General features: G+C 44.8%; 1 protein-coding gene across 10 annotated transcripts in view; it reads right to left on the minus strand.

The window, feature by feature from the left end:
* Nucleotides 1–18,636, minus strand: part of EPC1 (enhancer of polycomb homolog 1) — a 90,008-nt gene that overhangs the window by 39,450 nt on the left and 31,922 nt on the right. The window contains exon 2 of one of the 10 annotated variants that reach the window (XM_072955438.1): nucleotides 16,814–16,922. The exons of 8 other annotated variants lie outside the window; for them this stretch is intronic. In XM_072955438.1, the coding sequence (XP_072811539.1) occupies nucleotides 16,814–16,828 (15 nt within the window). In that variant the 5' untranslated portion in view covers nucleotides 16,829–16,922. Of the gene's footprint in view, nucleotides 1–13,652; nucleotides 13,673–16,813; nucleotides 16,923–18,636 lie in introns of those variants that run through there. One more of the 10 variants, XM_072955437.1, reaches the window with a different exon arrangement.

Consider the following 18,636-nt stretch of genomic DNA (forward strand, 5'->3'; position numbering starts at 1 on the left):
ACGCTGGGCAGTTTCCTTACAATATCCTCAGCAATCTCACATTTGCCAAAACACACAGTGATTTCCCAAATGAACAACACACAAGTCAGCATTTCCCAATTATGCACTGACCACTGTTAGTGCGGTTTATATAAATGTTTGGTGGGCCAAGTCTTTAATTTTCAGTATTAAAAAGGTAAGCATTAAAATAAAGCTATAACGTTAAACTGTGACAGATAAAAACCATTCTCTTCTACAATAATATCTTATCAGTCTGGGTAAACATAACCTCCTGACTCCACTGTTCAACTCACAGTGAGGTATTTTCTTTTCACTAAGTTTATTTTTAAAAAGGAGGGGAACATTAAGACTATGAAAGCTCGGACAACAGACACCCGTGCACAGACAATAAAGCGGATCAGGTGCTGGCGGACCGTAGCCCAAGGGGACAGACCCGGTCCGCCTGCTCTGGAAACAGCTGTATTAAAAGACAGCCACACTGGCTCCTCTCCTACCGTCCGCGGCCGCTTTTGCTCCGCAACCGCAGAGCAGCCGTCGCAGAGACTGCAAGGCCTGCAAAGCCTCAAATACCCTCGGCCTCTCTGCACAAGGGGAGCAGACTCCCGGCAGGGCCGTTACGCGCTGTTAACTTTCTGAGACCCGGCATCTGGCTGGGGCAGGGTGGGCCCCGGTGCGCACCGCAGCCCGCTTACTACCTACAAGGTGAAAATGACGGCAGAGGAAGTGCGCCAGGTAAAACCACAACCACCTCACTGGGCACAGTGTCCACTCTGAGGACGTCCCATCATGCCTGCTGCTCAGGAAGGTCAGTCACTCCCCGAAGCGACGGCATCTGGACCGAGGTCTGACTCAGAACCCCATGGTCTCTCTACTGTACCTTAACCCCCTTCTTGTCGTCTTTGCCTTCCCCGTGGGGGGCGAGTCCTGGCTGGTGCCCAGGGAAGGCCTCAGAACACGGAGAGAAGCAGAAAGGACTTGAACAGCGGAAGAGACGGGAGACAGCGTCATGGGTGCAGGATGGCTGGGAGGCTATGACCAGGGGAGGTGAGGAGGGGCGGGCCGATGTCCTCACTGCTCCCACAGGATTCGGATTCTCCCCCGAGCACTTCACCAGACTGGAGCTCCTACAGCTCACCTGCCAGCAAGGCCCAGGCACCCGGGTCTGCAGGCCAGAGCTGGAAAGACTGTCACGGCCGAGCCCATGCGGGCACACACGCTTCCCTGCAGAACTACCCACTCTAGTCACCCCCTTGTACAGCTCACAGTAAAGGTAAAGCGTGTTCTTCTTTCGTAAGTATTGTTTTATCTCCCTGAATGCGCAACAAAAAAAATCAAAATTTGCTACTTCTCCCCCTGGGCTTCCAACACTTTGCTTACTGTATCTTTGACACCACATTTACCAGATGTGGAGACAAAGTCACCTTCTTTGTACAGAAATAATTAGTAATGAGTTTCCCTCAAACAAGGAAATCAGCTTTTAATTAAAAGGAGATTCTGAAGGAACCCACTTGGCTTCAGAAGTACTTTATTTAGGTACTATTATATAACCTAGTACAATTTTCAGAGGATGCTAAATGATTTACCACCCAGAGAGCTAAAGACCCCACGTGAGGAACTGGTGAGAGGGTTGAAACAGTCACAGACTTAGACGGAATGTGGCCGTCCCCTGCACTTCCCTCACAAATAACAGAGCTATCTACCGTACTTCCTACCAGTCAACGCAGCAATCAAGACTCAGTCGGTGCTTTTATTAATGCTTTGTTTTACTCATCAAAAACAAAACTTTAGGGCCTGTATGAACGCAAAGATTCGTGCCTGTTGACGGTAACCATGGGAAACGCTGTCACACGTTAGTGTGGGAAGAAGTGCTAGTTCATACATTGTACTTAGTATTCACTTTGGACCAAAACTAAAACTAATCTTACAAAATTGTCTTCCTATCTTAAATTAAACCAAGTCTCACCAAACTGGTCTCACCAAAACCATAAAACTCCCCATGTAACTTCTCAAGTGGTGTCTTAGGTAGTAGCTAAAAAACAGAAGGGGCTCTGATAGTCTGAAAACTTTTTTCATTATGTTTGTTCCCCACACTTAAACTGACTCCTTTATTTAAAGGAACAAACACACTGGTAGATGAAAATAATATTTCATAACTAATTAATGGTATCTGGTATTATATTTTCTTATATAAAACACAATGTACAGAAATAAAATTTTTGACTATTAGAATACTCTATCACATAGGGAGACATACAAAAAGGCATACTATTTAAGAGTACACTGTTTTTTGTTTTATATGTCTGTTAGTCTGTTTTGCATATAAGTTCATTTGTGTCAATTTTTTTACATTCCACGTGTAAGTGATATCACACAGTATTTTCAGAGCACACATTTTTACATGTCAGAACCTGGATTAGAATCAACCTGAGTTAGAACCCCATTTCTACCACTTACCAGCTGTGACGTAACACCTCTAACTTTCCTCTCCTTACCAGTGAGATGAGCTAACAGTCACTACGAGGATAAGATGAAGTGAGAAGTGTGGGTGCACCTGTCAGCACAGCACCCAGCACACACTTACTAGCTTTTCGAACTACAGTGAAACCAGTGTAGCCTTTTCCTACCAGCAAAGGGCAGAACACACTACCTGACTCATTAGGCTGGACTGAGGATTAAGTGAAGTTACGTCCACAAAGCCTCGGGGTGTTATTATTGTAACAGGCAAATTATAATAAGAAATTTAAATTGTTTATGAAGATTATTTTACTGTCGCTATATACATGAGTCAATAAATTAGTAAGAAGACTAATTCCAAACTTATCTTGTGTTTTCTTAAAAGAAATCCTTTCTCCCATTAATCCTACAAAAAGGCATTTTAAATCTCCAATTAGTTTTTAATGGCACTCTGTTAACAACCCTCACCTCTGAAGTTAATCAACCTCACTGCAGAACTTAAGGACTTTATATAACAAATTCAGGTATCGTACTCCAGCGACCATCATACTCCAGCCACTTCTGCAGCTTTTATGAAAGAATGAGATCTTGCTACATACTTCAAAGTACAAAACAAAGAAAAAAGTACATTGCAATCTATGAGGAAGCCTTGTTCTTAGAGCTTTCCTGATCAAGTTAAATCAATGGCAGTAATTCATCTCAAAGACTACCTATGCTACACACTTCATCGCACAGTTGGTATGAGCTAACTCACTGGAACATTTTAAAACTTTTAATGTTACGTGAAACAAATCTGGTTTCCTTTTTCCTATGGAAATGTAAGAAAAATGCATAACAACTTTTATTCGAGGAGGAAGGGTAAATGGTTGCAAACGCTGAATATACTTTAGCAGTTTCAGGTCTAATCCTAATACATTAAATTATTATCTCTTTATCTTTAGTTAGTATTTATAGCCATAAGAGAAAGGAAACTATATTTTCTTGCAAAAGGTTTTAGTGCTCATATAAACATCACAAATTCTCTTATTTCATAGCAGAAATAACTAAAGCTTCCAGATAATAATACTTAAGACAAATTTCCTCCAAAAATATTAAGTAAACTGTGTTAAAAGTCTGTATCACCTTCAGAGTTATATTAAGCTTGGTCAGAACGAAAGGCTGGTTCTCCCACACCTACACAAGAACATGCAGCATGCTTTCCCGATCTCATTCCAAAGAAGCAAACTGTGGCAGACACCGCAAGTTAGCTCTTATTTTTTTTTTTAAACACTATAAAGGCAAAGAACTTGCCAGTGATAAACAGCAGCAGAGGACCCCGAACTTAATTAGGAATTTGTTTATTTCGATCTGATCGTGACAACCAAAATACGCCTTCGAGTGAGATACTTGTATTCTAATCTGACCAAACCATGGTCAGAATGCAAAACTGACTTTTTAATAGAGTGAAAGACAGATTAGACCTTAAGCTCAGAAGAGATAAAGTATGCTCTACTGAACATACACTTCTGATCTGTCTTCACAAATATCTTCTAAACACTGCCCAAAATGCAAGGAGTTGTAGGATGTAATCTACAGTGAACATCCTCTTTCCCTCGCCCTCCCCCTCAGTACACAGAGATGAACACTGGAAGTGGAACAGACAGTCTTCAGTTTTGCTCATTAAACTGTTCCTGGCTGCCTCCCAGGAACACAGTAAGACGGTGCTTCTCGGCCTTCCTGCAGTTGCCGAGGCCAGGTGACTAAGTCTGGCCAATGAGTTGTGATCCAAAGTGACTTCTGTTACTTCTGGACCAGCGTATTTAACTGCTGGTAGAGGATGTAACCTGTCACCACATCTGAGCCGTCTGCTGCATCAGCCTGGGTTCCCAGCTGACCCACGATAAAATGTGACATAAACAAGAACTAAACTTCTGAGGTTGTTTGCAATCACATATCGTAACCCAGTTATCCTGGCTGACATAAAGTGGTCCCAGGAGTGGGGGACTGTTGTCACACAAAGATTTAAGTATCTGCCATTAGCCTGGGGGTCAGGCAGCAGGGAGACTTCCCAGAGGCTGCCAGGCTGACATTCCATATAGGCAGCATGAAGTATCTGGTGAAAGTCAGTTACAGTGGCTTGGAAAGCAGATCATGAACTTGAAGCCCCAGGAGAAGAGGCTAAGCACCTGGATTTTAAAATGCTGTGCTGGTTGCGCTGTGCTTGGTGTTAAAGGAAAGAAACAAATTTTTAAAACTGACCAGTCTGTAAGCAGGAATGAAGGAAAAGAGTTCAAAGATCTGAAGCCTTGCAGTGTCTGAAGAGTGCTTCTCAACTTAAACCATAAATTAAAAAATCAAGAAGGCCTCTGACTAACAAAAGCAGGGGGTAAGGTTCAAACCAAGGTATGACCGTGATACCCACAGTTAGAACATCTGAATGGATTAGTCTCAGAGCAGAGACCCACTTAAAACTGAACACCCAGCAAATGCTTTCAGTTGAACAAAATGCTCAGAGGAAGCAGAGACAGAGACACTAGGGTGCAGCTCTTCCAGCAAAAGTGAATAGGCTACGGTATGGGCGTCCAGGAGACAGCCAGCCACCCAGGCAAAGAGCAGAGCGCAGGCAATCTCGCACACTGAGCTACACAGAAACACATTAGAGGCCTAGAGTTGTGCTGCCAACAGACAGACAGAAAGCAAGAGCCCAGACTGAAATCAGGTTGACGTAAAAGTGCACAGGTCTCCCGCCTCCCACAGGCAGGAAGCAGGCTGTGACACGCCTGGCCCTCAAAGGGCTTACTGTCCAAAACGCACTTCAGATGAGGCGAGGGAGGTGATGGAAAGGAGTCTCTGAGCTGTCAATGCCAGAGACACGGAACACAGCCCCTCCAGGAGTGTGCACTCGGCACCTAAACAAGAATATTCCCCACATCCAGGGGGAGGGGACCTTATAAAGCCGGCCTGGTGGGACTTTTGAGTTGCTGTGGATTAGCGGCTGCTGGGTTTCCATCACCCAAAAGGGAGCGCTGACTGTGGTCACCACGCCTCCAGCGTGTTCCGACGTATGCCGGGATGTGTGTGGGTACGAGGGTGCAGATACTTTCATCCACGGATCTCCAGATCACAAGAGGAGGCACACCCAAACCTGAGGCAGAGAGCTACGTGTATCACCTGGAAATCCCAATACTTCAGGCTTGTGCTGTCCAGCTGGGACCACGGGGAGATGAGTACATTCTGTCTGTGGGAAGGAGAGTGAGCCATGTCTTCGGGTGACCAGAAGGGCTGACCTGTCATTACTGTTCTTTGCCCAGAATTTTTGTTCTTCGCCTTCTGGTCTTATGGTAGGATTGTATCCCCTGGTCAACCAGATGTTTAGGTGGACCCATGCAACTTGTTCTGGCCAATTAGTTGTGAGTTGAGATGATACAGAACCTCCTGCCTGGCTTCCGGCCAGAGCATCTGAGTAACTGGCACAAGACACGAGCTCTCCCAGAGCGCTTTCCTCATCCAGCAGTGTTCAGGATGGAGGCTCCTGTTGGTTGGACCCTGGAGTGAGGTCATGTAGAACAGAGCCCCCGAATCCACCCAGGGGATAAGGTCGTGTTAGAAGTCCGTTTCTGTTATAAAGCCACAAGATTTCAGGACTGTATGTTGACATTACGGCCTTGCCTATCCTGATAAATGGAGGGAAACCAGTAACACCACTGAACAACTGAGTCAGAGGGAAGTGTATAGATCAGATTCCTTCCACAGACGATAAACACGAGGTCTACGGTTAGGTGATGTTTCTGCTCACACAGTAATCACACAGAGGGAGAATCTGATGGAGGAATCGTTATCCTCATGTAATTCTAAATTACAAAGAGAGTTATGTTCCTAATCTCTAAACAGCTCTGGGACAGAATGAACTAAAAACATATGAATAAATTAGCAGTAGGCCAACTCAGTCATTCAACAAGTAATGGAGGCACGAAGCTCCAAAGCCAAAGCTGCCTGGAGCTCGGCCATGTGAAGACTCATCAAGTGACTACACAAGTGGAATGGAAGTTCACAACAGTAACTGCCAAGACAGATGAGCTATTGCGGGAGCACACAACAGACCTACCCCAGCGGGCAGGCATCTAACGACGTGGCCTCGGGATCAGTGGGAGACTCCCAGACCAACCCACAGAGGAGTCACGGTTCAGTACCAGGAGTAAAGGAGAGAGGACCCTGTGGCTGGAGGGAGCCCGAAGGCTTTGGAGGAACAGAAAGCAGGCAGGGCCAGATTCCATGAGGCCTCCTATGTAAGCCACTTGAAAAGCAACAGGAACCCTGTACAGGTCGTTAGCAGGAAGCGACACAATGGTTTCAGTTTTCAAAGGACCACTGGCTGTGTTGAGAATACCAAGAAAGGCAGCAGTTGCAGTCTCGGGAAAATCTGTTAGGAAGGCACTGAAATCCAGTTAAGAGAAGACGGCGCCCTGAATTAGGGAGGTGGCAATGAAGACGATCACGTCTGAACTCATCAGGAAATTAAACATCACTACACTGCAAACTGGAATTTGTATTCAGGGTATTTTCAACTCTCGCCAGCCTATGGGAACTCTCACCCTGGTTCTCCACTTTCTCCACTGTGATTCACAGCAAACCTGAATACATTACACTCAAAGGACAGCGTAACATTCGTATCACAATGATGCCTCTCCTTCAGGCCCAGCAACACTCATATTCCATCACTTCCCAAGTGATTAGGCAGGGTGCTTAGTGAAAACTCCTAGGCTGGAATCTTAGAAATCAGATTTTTAATTCACACTTAAGATTTATTTCAGAAAGGATTTAAAATGGATGGGCCCAGAAATAAAGAGACATTACAGTTTTAAATTGTTTTCTTGCTAGTGATATAAAGTATAAGGCATCCTTGAGAAATAAGAATTTCAGATATGAGTAAGAATTAAGGTTCAATTGAAAAGTTTTACATGGAAAAAGCCCAGTTCTAAAAATAGAAAGACCAGAAAAAATGTTAATCCTATCGCAAGCATTTCTGTATTCTGTCCATAATCAACAAAACTGTTTCATCACTACAAAAAGATAAGAATTTCTGAAGCGTATTCTACAAAATCACAGTGTAAAAGTGCAGAAAAGATAAAAAGAACTCAACAGATGTTTTTGAACAGTGTACAGAAAAACCAAGACAAAGGAATCAAAGAGTGTATTTTTATGGAATTGATTCTGAGATATTTCCCTGGTATAAAGAACAAAAAGACTGCTTTTATTTTACTAGAAGTGCATTACAGAGGAAGAATTCACCATGGGAAAAACATTCATACAGAATTTTCACATACAGTGTCAAGATGCTACTGTGACAGATGAAAAAGAAACTTCAAAGAAGGTAATAAAAAGATCACTGCAACCAAAATCTTGGTTTCCAAGACATTTTCAGATCAGAGAGAATTTTAATGTAAAAACTTTAGAGTGAAATAATTGATTTTGATTTTGCATGATTTTACCTTCAAATGGGAGGAAGAAAAGAGATGACTTTTCAGAAACTCAACGTGAGAAGGTGGCTGACATGGTTTTATTAGACTCTGAGTGATAACGTACAAGCTACTCAATGTAAAAGTAGGTGTTTCTGATCTTTACAACAGGGACTTGGAAGACTGCCTCAGATTATGGCTTATTTACAATGTGAACTATAAGCTCCTTAAAGGAAAAGATACATCTGTGGACCCATAATATTTAGCATTATACTTTGTAAGTGTAAGTTTACAAATATTTGATAAAACAACACAATATAAAATAAGCACTTTTAGTAGTTTAGGGAAAGGTCATGACATTTTCTCTGGCTTAAAATTTTGGATTATTGGAATGTCTCACATCCTTCCCAATCTTAGAGGAAAAACACGCAAGACCACAGCCTAAATCCTACTGACTAGCCTCACTCCGAAAGTCCGAAGGCAGTGAAAACAGGTCCCTGACCACCACTGTAGAATACAAATAATCATAAAGTACCTAGATTTTTTCATAATACTTAAACATTAAAGAAACATTTACACCAGAACAATTTTAAGTTTTTAAGAAGCCACTGTTTCTGCTTTCAATGGGCTTGAAGTACAGTGAAAGAAACAATCATATAAATGAATGTGTTTTCCAAAACTCCAAGTAATATCACTTGGAAAGGGTAATTCAAGGAGGGCTTCACAGACGTTGGTCGAGCTCAGGGAAGGAAAGACACCCAGAGGGGCAGTGTAAGCAAAGGCAGACGAGAGGAACCCAGAGCACATTAGGTCCGGCACAGGGTTCAGCTTATGGAGCAGACTCCAGGCGGCCCCCCAGGGGCCCGACCCCTTGGATCCGCCCCCTGGGGCAGGCCCTCCCCCGCTGGTGCCAGTGCTGGCCCAGTGTGACCAACAGCACACGGCACAAGGGGCGGCCAGCCCTTCCAGGACAAGGTTATGGAAGATGGCAGCTCCCGTCTTAAGCACTCTCACTCACTTCCACACACTTTTTCTTTGATCATTTGCTCTGGGGGAGCCAGGTGTCAGGTTGTGAGGACACACAATTAGTCACAGAGAGGCCATGTGATGACTCCAACACTGCCCTGCTTTCTGCAGACCCTGAACCAGAACCACCCGTGTTTACTGGGATCAGTTATGCAGCAACAGATAACAGACACTGGTACCAAGAGTCTTCGATGCATAAAAGAAACCTAAATTGTTGGAATGGCTTCGACACCAGACCACAGTCTTGGAGGACGGTATTAATGAAGAAGCCGTTAATAAAAGCCTCATGGTGTTTCATGAGAGAGGTGAGGGCAGAAAAGTGAGGGCTATGACCACTGGAAACTAGAGGAAGGGTTAGGAAGCAGAAAGTTTAGTAACACCGTCACCTCTGTTGTGTGCAAAGCAGAAAATTTACCTAATAACTGGAGAACTACCTAAGGAGATTTTCAACCAGAGAGTTGAAAGTGCCACCTTGTTATTCTGCTATATATGGTAAAAAATGAAAAGAAATAAACTAAATGAAGAGCCATTCGAAAGGAGCCAGGACTCAATGGTTTTGACAATTTGCAGTCTCACCAGACTGCAAACGGTGCTAACATTCAGAAATGGATTCTGAGCCAAGATCGAATCCAGGACACTGAGAGAAAAAACAGGGCCTAAAAACTAAGCCGAGTGACTGCAAAACCTTTTGTTACGACCTCAGAAAGATCAAAGATGACGCCTCAGAGTACTCTTCAGCCAGACAAAAGGCCAAACAGAACCACGTGCTTCAAAGATTCTCTCAATCAAACAGTAAGGCTGTCAGGAAGCTGACGGGTATGGTCTCTAGGTAGAAGCTCAAGCTAGTAAAAGACTTACCTCCAAGATGCTCATGGGAGTGGCTCTCAACTAATGGAACAGACTCCAATAGAATTCACAGAAGACCCACAAAGTTTTTAAAAGAATTATATATTTAGAAATACTACCGTGAACTGATGGAGACAAGACAGTACAAAATGAAAAGAGGACTTCAGAGGCCTAAATTTTGGCAGGGAGCAAGTTAAGAAAACCCAGAAGCAAACATGTTCTACCTTCATGAAAAAGGAAGGGTGACCTAAATGTCCAATGGGCAAAGCTGACAGCTGGGGTGACCTGTGCCCAGGGACTGACGTTCAACCAAGGAGTCACCATCATTTGCCTGACTGGATTCCAGAGTGCTACGGACTGCCTCCCACCCCACCCTCTGTCTTCCTTTGAATAGGAACGTTTCATGGTGGTTACTCCAGGCCTGGCCCAATACTGTGTACTGGCCGGGGAGCAGATGCCTCTCTGTGGCCTCATGGTGGAAAGGGATTCGTACGCGAGAAGCTGCACTTAAGGAACTACACGTGAGAAGCCTCAGCTGTACCTGAACCCCGTGAGGATGGAACCCTCACGCTGCAAGGAGAGGAGCCTTCGGGGGGCTTCGGGCGGCAGTGAGAACATCCTGCCTGCGGTCAGCTGTGGCGACCGGCCTCCAACGACCTGCATTTGCAGGCGCACAGACTTGTGCAGCCCCTGCCCAGGGCTGGTTTGTGTCACCAGCAGCATGTGACAGAAGTGATGGTAATTTCCAAAAATTAGGTCACAGAAGACTGTGCACTCTCTCTGTGGGGTCACCCCCTCTGGGGGAAGCCCACTGAAGCCCTAACCAATGGCGTTACTGGGACTCTGTGAAAGACCCTGAGCCAGTATCACCCAGATAAACCGCTCCTACGATCCCTAACCCTCAGAAATGGTGTGCGATACTAAGTGTCTGTTGTTTTAAGCTGTTAAGTTTGGGAGTAATCTGTTACGCAGAAAAAAACAACTAATGCAGAGCTTACGGAGGGGAAGGGAAAAGACAGAGGCCAGAGCGCGCAGGGCCCAGTAAACGCTACTGAAAGGTTTCTGCACGTTGTTCTATCTGCGAAAGGAGCACTCTCACAGTTTTAGACAGCAAAATAGCCACCAGACTCGTATTTTTAAAACATCACCCTGATGACTTTGAGGCGTTGTAAACTAGAAAGCGAGAGGCAGGAGGCCAGCTAAAAAGCAGCGACAAGCCTGTCACAATTAGAGAGCGCTCCAACCTTGCGTCAGAAACTCTGAGATCCAAACGCACAGGCGTGTGTGGAGGAGCGGCCTCAAGAACTGCAAGTCACCAAAACGCACAGAACCTGTCAAAAAGCACAGAAAACTTTTTTTTTTCCAGCTGACAAGTTCTTCAAGAAGCATTTTATACACCAGAGGCTGGGAAACCAAGCATGTATTTAAGTTGAGAAAATAATCCGTGTGGGTTGACACCCTCCACACGACCGACTTCAGGCCATGGTTTCTTGGTACTCTGCCTGTTATGCCACATTCTGTCGTAAGTACAACTAGATATTCTGTACAAAAATCAGCATCCACTCACTGTCAAAACTCCCCGTAACAAAAATCATTTGCTGCGATGGAAATCAGTTGAAATTTTAAAATCCTACCTAAAAAACACATTTCCATCCTTCAAGGACAAAAATTAAACCAAAATAACAAGGAGAAAAGATCTGAGCACTTACTATACGGAAGCTGTATGCTTTTCCCAGGTTGCTCCGTTCTCACACCACACGCAGGGACGCAGAGCGACTGTAAGAGCACCTCAGCTGTAACCTCACTCCACAGCTTGTGTTTTGAACCCAGCTGTTTTCATCCCCATCAGACCCAATGCACCCTCTTTTCAAATTACTCCACTATTCTACTTAAGTTTTTCAAAAAATCAACCCAAGGATCTAATTGCAAAACAAAAGAGAAATTAAAGTAACTTATAATAAAATGTTATGTATTTCAACATGTAAATAACTGGGGTTGTATACGGAGGAAGACAAAATGAAGCTTATGTGTCTACAAAGAATCGTGAATGTAAGAGCTAAAAAAACAGACTTTTTTGCAGATCTGTGCTACTGTTGACTCAAATACCACTAACGGTGTTGATGAAGTTATTTGCAAAATGGTAACAATTCCTGCACAAGTTCTAAACAAAATAAAGTAGAACATCCCCTTATTTTATATACTAGTTGCAGTCCTGGAAAATTTAATATCAAAATTATACAAAATTTGTGAAACAGAATCAGATTCTAGACTCTTAATTTATACATGGAAATTTCACCAGCTGGGACAGCCTGTGAGACAGTTAAAAAGTCAAACGGGCAATTCTTTGTTTTGCAAGACTACCTTCTGCATGATGGAACTTACACCGCCCCTGGCTCCAGCAGCTCCTCCCCTGACCTGTCACAATCAAAAAGCACCTGACAATCTCCCAGAATGTCCTGAGGGCGAGGGGAGCACTGCACAGGAGGGCAGCTGTCAGATGCCCCACCCAAAGGCCCCACTTCTGGGTCCTGAAACAGGGTGCTGTGCAAAGCCCTTCTCAGGAAGATTCTCACACGGCCACGCAGCAGGAGTGACAGGCGTGCCTGGGAGTTTACCTAGAGCCACCAGGCTCTACCTCGTGGGGTGGCCCTCCCTCTAGCTTATCCCACCATCTCTAGCTGCAGGAAGGGTCCCGAGCATCCAGAATCTCTAGCAGGACACTTGTTGAACTATCTGTGCATCTGCGGCTGGCCGGATGAATCCCGTGATTCTTCGGCTCCTTTACCAGCAGAGGTCAAGACCCGACGGCACCGCCCAGCATTACCCTGGCTAGCGCTTATCACCATTCCGATCTAACACCCCAGATATGACCCCATTTTCCACCCCCCCCCTTCCACTATCCTCCAGTCTCAACACCACTCCTCTCTACAGTGGCAGCTTCCTTCAGCGCGCCCTCATCTTCCTGCCCTATTCGGAGCCTGGCAGAGCTCCCAACATCAGTCCTCCCTCAGCCCTCCCAAGAGCAGCTGTTTATTTTCCCACGTTCCACACACTCGGACAGCAAAGTGTCCTCCCTGCCTCTGGCTGCTGGTCCCGTACCATTTCCTCTCTGCTGTCTGTCAAAGTTGTCACCCCCTCAGATAGTCATACTGTCCCTCTCCCTCCCCAGAGCCGCCACATCCATTCTCTAGGTCAGTCGCGGAGTTCCCGGCCTCCTTCCCAACCGCCCTGCTCCTCCGGCATCACCCTCAGTGATGACACCCACACAGCAGACGCATCCACCACTGCCACCTTCTCACCCACGTCGGCCTCCACCCCTGCACCAGGATGTCACCAATAACTGTGTCACCTCTGAAACCTCAATCCAAGCATCTCCCTCTTTAACCACCACCCTTGCGACTCAGTCTCCCTTCTCACAAACCTCCTCCAGCGAGCCGCACCCGCGCCCCACTCCTCACCAGCACCCTGCTGTCTTCTTCCTGGGTGTCTAGACCCGCGGTATGTCCCGATGCTCTACCTCACAAACACGGTGAGTTGACCGTCATCCCTCTCTTCCTCCTTGGTCCTTGCCAGGCAAACCTCAACCCTAGAAACATGTCATTATAGACCTACTTTATTCTTGAACTCGAGCTGAATGCTTGCACTCCACTGCCCACGTGAGCAGGCTGTTCTAACTTTAAACAGTCACCAAGATAAACAAGATTATACTGTGTAGCACAGGGAAATAGATACAAGATCTTGTGGTAGCTCACAGAGAAAAAAGTGGGACAATGAATATATATATGTTCATGTATAACTGAAAAATTGTGCTCTACACTGGAATTTGATACATTGTAAAATGATTATAAATCAATAAAAAACGTTAAAAAACAAAAAAACAGTCACCAATACCGAGCCCCAGCCAGTCCATGAATCCCACTGCATTCTCCAGTAAGTCAGGTTCCCACACACACCTCTGTCTGAGGCCCTCCCAGTCTCAGGTAATGACCTCACCTCCTACTTCACAGAGAAAATAGAATCATGACAAGTGACCCATCCTCCCACTGCCGCCTCTGTCAACCCATCAGACCATAGCCGCCCTTTCTTTTAAAAAGGAAAATGTGTTTCTGCTCTTATCAGTGACCAAGCCCTTGATGAAACTGATCTAGGAAAAGACAGAAAATAGTTTTAGGAACAAAGTCCTTGAGCAGAATAGGAAATAGGATTACTTTATTCTGTTTAATGACATCATTCAAATTATTACACTAGTTCTAGTAACTCTTATTTATTTATAACTGCTATTTTAACATTTTTGTCTACTAATTCTACATTACCTGGGTTACTTCTGTGTGTCTTTCTGTTTTAACTTTTCCTCAGTTACTGGTTAGATTTTAAAGCTTCTTTGCACACCTGGTAATTTTTTTAAAACACCTTTATGGTGGTCTGGTTCCTGTACAGTAAACTACACGTTTCAGATGTACAGTTTGATTCATTATGATAGATGTACACACCTGTGAAATCACCACAGACACAATCAGGAGAGCTGACATTTCCATCCCTCCCCCAAAAGGTGCAATTTTTGAATTCCCAATTTATCCCTTCCCACCCCCTTTACCCACCGGTAACCGTAAGTTTGTTCTCTTATGTCTATGAGTCTGTTTCTGTTTTGTAGACAAGTTTATTTGTGTCCTTTTCTCCCCCCCAAGATTCCACACATAAGCAGTATCATATGGCATTTTTCTTTCTCTTTCTGGCTTACTTCACTTAGAATGGCGATCTCCAGGTCCATCCACATTGTTGCAAATGGCATTTTTTCTTTTTTATGGCTAAGAAGTATTCCATCGTATAAATATACCACATCTTTACCCAGTCATTTGTCAATGGACACTGGGGTTGTTTCCATGTGTTGGCTATTGTAAACAGTGCTGCTGTGAACACTGGGATGCATGTATCTTTTTGAATTATATTTTTCTCCAGGTATATGCACGGGAGTGGGATTGATGGATCATACAGTAAGTCTATTTTTAGTTTTTTAAGGAACCTCCATGCTGTTCTCCATAGTGGCTGCACCAATTTGCATTCCCACCAACAGTGAAGGAGGGTTCCCTTTTCTCCACACTCTCCAGTCTTTATCGTTTGCAGACTTTTTAATGACGGCCGTTCCAATTGGTGTGAGGTCATATCTCATTGTAGTTTTCATTTGCATTTCTCTAACAATTAGTGACGTTGAGCATCTTTTCACGTCCTTGTTGACCACCTGGATACCTTCTTTGGAGAAATGTCAATTTAGTTCTTCAGCCCAATTTTTGACTGGGTTACTTGTTATTAAGGTGTATGAGCTGTCTGTATGTTCTGGAAATTAGTCCTTTGTCAACTGCATCATTTGCAAATATTTCCTCCCATTCTGTAGGTTGTCTTTTCATTTTGTTGATGGTATCCTTGGCTGTGCAAAGCTACAGTACTCAAAGCAGTACGGTACTGGCACAAAAACAAACACATAGATCAATGAAACAGGATAGAAAGTCCAGAAATAAACCCATGCACTTATAGTCAATTAATCTATGACAAAGGAGGCAAGAATATACGATGGAGAAAAGACAGTCTCTTCAGTAAGTGGTGCTGGGAGAACTGGACAGCTACCTGTCCATTTTCTAACACCATATACAAAAATAAACTCAAAATGGATTACAGACCTAAATGTAAGACCAGACACTACAAAACTCCTAGAGGAAAACACTGCCAGAACACTCTTGGACATACATCACAGCAATGTATTTTTTGAACCAGCTCCTGGAGTAGTAGAAATAAAAGCAAAAATAAATGGGAGCTAATCAAACCTAAAAGCACACCTGGTAATTTTTTCACTGGATGCCAAACACTAAGTTTCATACTCCACGACCTGTTAGTATTTATTTCAGCGCCTGGGGGCTTTACTCTGGGACTGTTACCTGAATGCGTTGCACCCTCTGAGGCTAATGCTCAGTCTTTATTAGGGCGAGTCCAGGCTCATTTAGGCTAGAGCTGATCTGTCCCCACTACTAAGGAAGTAACCCTTCGGAGAGCTCTAATCTGATGCCCTCTGTGTTAGGGGGTCTTTCCACCCCAGTGAGGACACAGCACACTCCCAGCCTCACGCGAGCTCCCAGAAATGCTTCTCCTACTTCTTGCCAGCGGCTTTCCCCCCAGTCTCAGAAGCCTCCCCATAGACAGGCTCAGATCATCACGTCAGTTTTCAGCCAAAGACTCAAGAGACCTCTCTGCAGATCCCTGTGCATCTCTGGTACCTTGCTCTGAACCCACTTCCACCTCCCCACTCGGAATTCTGTCTTTTCAACTCAAGGAGTCACCTGTGCTTGTAGCCTGGAAACTCTTAGGTGGTGACCGGGGCAATGGCGGCTCGGCTCTGCTCTCCCAGCCCGTCTGCGGCAACTCTGTGACTCATTCTTAGAAGAAATCATGTGCAGATCCCCTCAACCCCTCCAGCTGTCGGCCTTTTTCTTCTGCTCCTCTTGGTAGCGGAACTCTTTCAAAGAGTCTATGTTTGCTACGACCCTTCGTTTATCTTTCGGTATTTCTTCTTTCCCAACTGCATTTTCCTTCCCACCACAAATAGGACAGCAGCACGCATCTGATCAGAATAAGCGGTCACTTCCCCTCCTCATATTCTCAGTGGACGTAGTTAACCACTGTCCTTCCTTCTGGAGACACCTTTCTCCTCATTTGCCTCCTACTTCTCCAATAGCTCCTCCTCTACTTGAGCCTCAAGGCACAGCTTTAAAAACCACCTACATCCCAAAGACTCTCAAATTTATGGTACCAGCCCATGGCTTCTAAATCTCACACTATTCTAGTGCAAACTGCTCTAATGCATTACGTTCCTGCACACACAATTAAATACAAATGGCTAAGAGGCCCTTCACACTAAGCCCATCCTTTATACCCCTCCCTCCTCCGGTTCCCCCTCTTAACCATCCATCCACCCAGCTGCTCAGGGCAAAAGTCAGGGGTTATCTCTGATTCCTTGTCTCCATCTAATACATCCAAATCTGTCAGCCACACCCTGTTGGTCCTACCTGCAATCCAACCATTCTCTTCTTCGCTGCTGCTGCTGCCACCCTGATTAAAGCATCATCAACTCACTCCTGCCCCATATGACTTTCTCCACATGGTAGTGAGAAGAATCTTGAAAAAAACAATTCAGATTATGTCAGTCCCTTGCCTGAACGTCTCTACAGGCTTACTTCATCTCACAGCCACCCACTCCTTGTACAGCCGACATTACCTCCCCAGATACAGACCCCTGACTTCCTCCAGGCCTTCCGCTCATACCACACGGCCCTCTGCCACTCTGCTCCAGCCACCGGGCCTTCTCTCTGCTCCTGCCTCAGCCTCTCTGCAGCTGGGGGCTCTCTGCCTTGGATGCTCCGCACCCAGGTCTTCACAGGGCTGGCTCCTCCCACCACTCAAGCTTCACATCCAATGTTCCTCGACTGACTATGCAAAGAAATTCCCGCCCTTCTCCTTCCACCTGAAATTCTGTCCTGTCCTGTTCCACTGCCATATAAAAGTTGTTACTTTTTAACTTTTATTTATTTGCTTCTTGTCTGTGTTTTCTCATTAGAATTCAGTCATCCAATGAAACAGACACTGAACACCGACTGCATGCCAGCCTGTCGGGTGCTGTAAGCACAGCAGTCAGGGAGGCAAACAAGCCCCGCCCCCCGGCACAGCCAGGCCCCCAGGCCACGAGGAGGGGGCTGCTTGTTCACGGCCGCGCAGGCGGGCCAGCAACAGTCCTTACTCACTGGGAAGGTACGATGGATATTTGCCACAAAAATGAATGGAAACACATTTATCTCTATTTTCTTAGTCTTTGTACAATATATCTCAAAAGCTTCCTCTCAGCTACTAGAGCAATGATTCAATTCTTGCTGTAGACTTCAAAACAGCCGTGTTTATATGCAGTTTCCCCTTCAGACTCTACCACCTTATAGGTAAAGCACGAATTTGCAACCATCACTATACACTTCTGGCTCTAATTTCACATTCTCATAACAGTCACAGCATTCTGTGACCACCACACCCATTTACATTCAAGTCCTTCAGAACGGGAACCCTCCCAGAGTAAGCTGGAACCCGCTACCCAGGCGCCAGACCACTTTCACTCCTGTGTAAATTATGCTTCGGTAACATGCAAATGAAGCCGCCAGCTAAAGACTTAGTGATTATTCTACAAACACACAGAACACGTATGAAAACAGACCTAAATATAAATACACTGGTGACGTAATACAACCATTACTCCAAGAAAGCAACACAGCCCTACCACATCTTGCAGTCAAGAAAACACACACAGAAGCTGGAGGAGGCCTTAGGTCTGAGGACTCCCAGATTGATGTTCTTCCCACCTAATAATCACCTACATTTAAAGACATGAGTTTTCACAACTACATCATACAATTCTTTAAGGACAGAGAACACATCTGACACATTTATACCAGATAGTCCTAAACACAAGGGGTTGTATAAATGTAAACAGTTTTGAATGGCAACAAAAAGCGAGGTGATTCTAACCCTCAATTAGTACTTGGTAATGAAGAAATTCATGTGCACAGCACTCTTGCCTACATCTCAGAGCCCCCTCATACGGCCGGTGAAAAGACACTGAAGTTCATTCAAGTAAGGTTCACCGACTTGTCAAAGGCCACAAACACCAAAGTACATTTTTCTCAGAGGAAATACAACGGCTACTTTTGATTCCAGGATAATCAAAATAATTCATCCCAATATATAAAAAGATTTGAGCCTGTGTTAAATTATGCACAGGACATTTTAAGCCTCAGGTCATCTCTGCCCCTGAATTTACTAAGGCTACAACATACTTCTTCAGGCAGTA

This window comes from Vicugna pacos, chromosome 35 (assembly GCF_048564905.1).
Source record: "Vicugna pacos chromosome 35, VicPac4, whole genome shotgun sequence".
NCBI lineage: Eukaryota > Metazoa > Chordata > Mammalia > Artiodactyla > Camelidae > Vicugna > Vicugna pacos.